Source organism: Chanos chanos, chromosome 14 (genome assembly GCF_902362185.1).
Source record: "Chanos chanos chromosome 14, fChaCha1.1, whole genome shotgun sequence".
NCBI lineage: Eukaryota > Metazoa > Chordata > Actinopteri > Gonorynchiformes > Chanidae > Chanos > Chanos chanos.
In genome coordinates, this window is record NC_044508.1 from 5638257 (window position 1) to 5643564 (window position 5308).

Consider the following 5308-nt stretch of genomic DNA (forward strand, 5'->3'; position numbering starts at 1 on the left):
TCATGGGTGCGATGCATGCATTTGAAGTCCAGAAAACATTTGATTCAAAATGTAAGAATACTTGACACGACTAATTACTGAGTCACTGCATATCTAAGCTCAAAAAAGTGGCTTCGTGTTGATACAACAGTCCTTTTATCAAATAATGGAGAACGAATAATTTTAAAATACAGTTTATACTCGGATAGCCTTGGTTTCGAAATCTTTATGGTGACGTAAAACCAGAGACATTGCCATCTGTCTGCCAAGTCTGGAACCAGTCCTTCAGTCATGGATCAGAACTTCACAGTCCAAAGACGGGAAGATTGTGCAACAGGTTTGGATCCATAATTAGGCAATTATGTGCTTTAGTCATCACTGGTGGACAGTGCACAAGAGTGTTTTGTGTCTGTGTCTGTGTGTGTGTGTGCGCGCGCTCGCATTCCTCACAGAACCATCGTTGGAATGTGATGAACCAGAGAGGCCGGATGAGGTACAGCGGCCATTTGAGCTGAGGGCGGAGAGTGCGCTTGGAGCCCCACTACAGAACCAGACTCAGTTGGTCGATGTCTAGCACTCTTCTGGTGCGCCCGCAGTCCCGCCAACTGCGAGTAAGCGCTCTGACACACGTGACACTTATATGGACGCTCGCCGGTATGCAAGCGTACGTGGTTGCGCAGCGTGGAGGACTGACTGAAACGACGGTTGCAAAAACGGCAGACGAACGGCTTGTCAAGTGTGTGAATGCGCATGTGCGAGCGCAGGTTGCTGCGGGAGTTGAAGCCTCGGTGACATATGACGCAGCGCATGCGACCTCCGGTAGATAAAGAGGCAGATGATGACGATGAAGAGTTGTCACAGAGGTGGAAATCATCTGATGACGGAGAAAACCAGACAGTACTGTCACTCTTTTCAGGTAAAATTACTTTTGCACTCACAAAACTTCTTAAATAGGCTGCTACTTTTTTATGAACACACATAGTCTAATGACATTACGACTGATGTTAGCTACGGAACCAAGGACATTAAAGAGTGTCCAACAGGTCTTGTACACGTTTAATAATAGGCTCTATCCATGAAAGCTGATAGCGAGCTCTCCACCGTTCCAGACCAATCCCACAGTCCAATACAATTCCCAAGAGATTCTCACCATTCTTACTCTTTTTATGTTGTTCTTCTTCCACGCCTGGGACCCCAGGGATGCCTAAGAATGTATTGTGGGAATTGCCATACCACACCAACAATTCCTGGTCTGGGGGAATGGTCTGTGAAAAGAAAGAGTAATAAAGATTAGAAGGGGCCGAGGATGATCTTTGAAATGAATGCTATCTATAAATTATTTGGCCCTTGTTACTGTAATTGAGTCTGTTCCACAGTCTAACGCACCTCTACTGCTTTGTAAAATATGCTACTTCCAATCTGCACGACCTCCAGGTTCTGCTCTTGCTCGTTCCGAGCACATTTGATATAAGTCATCCAACTCCGGTGGTCCTCTTGACTAGCATCAATGAAATAACGGACTGTGCCGTCCTCATTGAAAACCTGGAAATACAGGCATGCTTTAAAGTTATGGTGGAGACAGCAAAGAACAACAACGATAATAATAATAATAATAATAATAATAATAATAATAATAATAATAATAATGTTCGGTTTTCGTTCTACATTTAGCCTAATGTCCACACTTGTTGCGCTTACCTCCCACATGAGATTGTTGTTTTTGAAGAGGTCCACATGTTCTGGCGAGATCACCCTGCCCGTGAACGGGCCCATCTCTGTCCCAGCTTTTATCCATGTTTTGGAGAAGATGCCGAGTCCCTCCCCCGGAATAGAGCTTTGAGCGATTATGACCTCGCTGGGTAACACCAGGCTCGAGAGTTTTTGGACCTCTAAAAGGAGAACGCAGCAACAGCAAGAGTTTAGGCCACCGAGAAGCATGAGCGTGCAGACAAAATACATTTCCATCACGACCAACTTCAGCGCTAAGAGTTCTTTGAAAAATAGATTGTCCTAAATGAAAGGAGAGAATAAAATGAGATAAAAAAAAGAGAAAAGAAGGATTTTCCACTCCATTTCTCAGGTTTTACACTACATTTCAAAGGGCTTTTGTATTATTCAAATCCCCCCTCATTAGGTCAATCAAATGAATGTATTATAACTGAGCTGGTGCCCAAACGCATTGTGCGCTCTGATTCATCATAGACTACCAAAATACTGCTTTGTTCGATGGGCAGCGACAGGCTCCGAATAATGGCTCATTTTGATTCATTCAGCAGAACGCTCATCACCTAGAGCAACTTTGAGGATCGCGGTTATTACCAGCGACAGATGACACAAATCTCCGCTTATAATATCTATTGATGTCGAAATCCTTGCCCCGGGGCTGAGCGTTCGCTTCAGGATGCCAGTCATTAAATGTTAAATGCTCCTTTAATCCCAAGAATGTGGCAATTTGCTACGCTTTAAACGTGACGAACCCACATATTCATATCAACGAAATGTGCAATTCAAAATTCATTAGCCCCCGGAGAACTTGAAATGAGAACTTTTAAAAATGGCTCAAGAATTTCAGACAAAAATGTAAAGGCGATTAGGTGGTTGAGATGGCGTGAATAGAAATAGAATTAGTCTTCACGGAATATTAACGGCGGGACAGCAAACTTTAAAAGCGACAGAGAAAAGAAAAAAAAAGCTTAGTGCCTGGGACAGCCAAAGCGGGGGGCAAAAGAGGCTGTCCCAAGCTGATGAATGAGAAAAAGGGTAGGCTTTTCTCTGTGTATGGTCGCGGTCCCATTAAAAACTTTCCCAGGTCAAGCACAACGTCAACCACATGAATTTAATACCCTTATTAAAGTCAGCACAGGTTTGCCTGCACTCCAAGTAGCTACTACTACGTATGCCACACAAGTCCATATCTGAAGAATGACAAGGGAACTAAATAATGCAAAATATTTAAAATAGTCTTTCATTTTCAACTTAGCGTTAATGTATTTTGATTTTCTGCTGTTTTTCTGGGAAGAAAAGATTGCACGGCGCATTACTCTGAGGAGTAAGGACATGGATTGAACAGGAATCGTCACAGAGCTTCATCATGTAAAGTTTTCGTCTTTCGTTCGGCTTAATTTTTTTAAGAGAGGTTAAAGCGTTTGGAAACACGGTGACAGAAAACAAACACCTACAAGCAGACAACTATGTAACTGAGGAGTTCGACAGTCTACACTCACCTCCCGAAAACGACTGCGCGAGGACCTCTGCGGTGAACGCGGTTTTTGGACTCACTGTGCTGGTCTTCTCTTCAAAAAGGTGTTCGCCTAGAACGTTCCTCCACCTACCATAGAGAAAACTGTGTAGGATGTCCGAGGTGATAATGTCGGACAAGGCCAACGTTTGCGGCTTAAATCCAGACTTCAGCACCAACGCTTCTGCCGGCAAGACTGAACCCATAGCGTAACACAACTTTCCCTAATTTTCCTTTTGGCCAGTATAAAATTTATATTCCTTTTTTCTGGAAAAAAATTGACAATATAAATTATACGCAGCTGTAAGATAAAAACAAAACAAAAAACTTTGACTAAACTGAAATAGACAAAACAAATAATACGTTAAGCAGGAAAGAAAACGTCGAGTTTAATGTCAATTAATTCTCCGTCCTGTGCAGCCTTGGAAGTGTTTCGCCTTTACCAGGTCCCGTTGGGCTTTATATGCGCCAGGTCTGACCCGGTCTAATTAGTTATTAATGACCCTCCTCTTCTGTTCTATAGACTTGTTCTAGAGAAAAAAAAAGCCACGCTCTTTATTGAGTGGCCACTCCTCAGGGGGGTCAGAGGAGGAGTGTTTGTGTCGGCGGGGGGTGTGTTGGTGTTCAACATACAATAACCACGGTTTTGCCAAAAAAAAAAAAAAAAAAAACAAGCGACGTCTCACCACGCGATAGCCAGTAAGCGCGACGCACTCCTCCTGTTGCCTCGTCCGAGGGACGTAATTCCCTCGTTAAGTGTCCTAGACAGTCGCTCTTGGCAGGGAAAAGCTAAGCAAACTTCAGGAAACAAAAACGACTCGTAGTATGAAAACAAGCAAACAAGCGAGCTGAATTAAAAAGAGAAGGTTGTCGGTACATCATTTATCGTGTTTGTTTCGGCAGAAAGTATGTCACGTTTTGGATACTCATCAACCAACATATTTCTTTGTTTTATTTACGTGTGTGCAAATGATGTGTGTTCTAAAGAATTCTAAATATATTTTGAATATATATCTATATCTATTTCTATATCTATAGATATATTACAAAAATTAAATTGATCTACTTTCTCAAAAGATACATGATACATAATACATAAATATTAGATAAATATATATTACAACGTTATTAACACGTTGTGTCTTTTAAGCATAATCTGTAATTCGCGATTGAATATTTTGATATTTATCAAGTTAAACTGAATTTACAGCCAGTCACTGAAACATGTTGGCTACAGATTGACAATATTTTCAAGATGTTCATCTTCATATTTCTAAAGAAAAAAAATATTATGTTGTGAGTTTCGTATGACAGTTTCTTAAAATGATTTATTTTCAGATGATTTTCGTCAAGTATTTGTGCTCTCCGCTTCTTGAAAACCTTGAAAATATAACATTGTAAAAGCACTTTGTAATGATATCATCATTAAAAACATATACACAAGTTAAATGTGTTTTAATTATCTGTTCGAGAGTGTGAAAATATATGCAAAGTCGTCTGGGTCAAGCATATCTTTTATATTGTAGCCTATCTTTTTTGCAGGCGTGGGTGATTTAATATTCATAGATGTTAATCTAAAGTCTTTAGTATTGTGAAGAATGTATAGACTGTGGGCTTTCTCTCAATGGCAGCACGTCTGTCTCTTCTCTCTTTTTTCTAGGTTGATGGACTGAGCTTAAATGGGCAGTTTCTCCCCCTCTCTCTCCAGCAGAGAGAACATCTTTATTCCATCCAAGGCTTGCGGGTTTCCTATTCAGCTCTCACCGAAATAATGTCGCTGCAATGAAAAGTCCCGCAAATCAATCTTTCACGGTGTTTTTTTTTTTTTGAGGGCAATTTGACATCCATGCGCTCGCCTTTTCTTCGGATAACTACAAGGGGATGGCCCCGAAAATCTGGACACGGTTGGGGTGTCTGACGAGTGTGTGGGGGAACAAGACATGAACTGAAATGGAAGGAAAGTGTTCCATTGGAAAAATGAGCGCGTTAACGAGTGATGGGGAGAGAGAGAGAGAGAGTGTGAGAGAGAGAGAGAGAGAGAGAGAAAGAGAGAGAAGGTGAGTGACAGGGTAAGAAAAAAGATTACGGCTC

General features: G+C 41.5%; 1 protein-coding gene across 1 annotated transcript; it reads right to left on the bottom strand.

The window, feature by feature from the left end:
- Nucleotides 1-425: 425 nt before the first annotated feature.
- Nucleotides 426-3423, bottom strand: prdm12b (PR domain containing 12b). Its single transcript, XM_030791997.1, has 5 exons — nucleotides 3204-3423; nucleotides 1678-1868; nucleotides 1366-1521; nucleotides 1130-1244; nucleotides 426-853 (listed from the first exon to the last, which is right to left on the bottom strand). Exons 1-5 carry the CDS (start codon nucleotides 3421-3423, stop codon nucleotides 426-428), a joined length of 1110 nt encoding a protein of 369 aa, XP_030647857.1.
- Between the last annotated feature and the right edge of the window lie 1885 nt (nucleotides 3424-5308).

Coding starts and splice junctions, on each gene's coding strand:
- prdm12b (XM_030791997.1), bottom strand. CDS start 3,423: ATGGGTTCAGTCTTGCCGGCAGAAGCGTTGGTGCTGAAGTCTGGATTT. Junction 1,869..3,203: donor CGCGCAGTCGTTTTCGGGAG/GTGAGTGTAGAC, acceptor TTCTCCTTTTAG/AGGTCCAAAAACTCTCGAGC. Junction 854..1,129: donor ACATAAAAAGAGTAAGAATG/GTGAGAATCTCT, acceptor CTCCGTCATCAG/ATGATTTCCACCTCTGTGAC.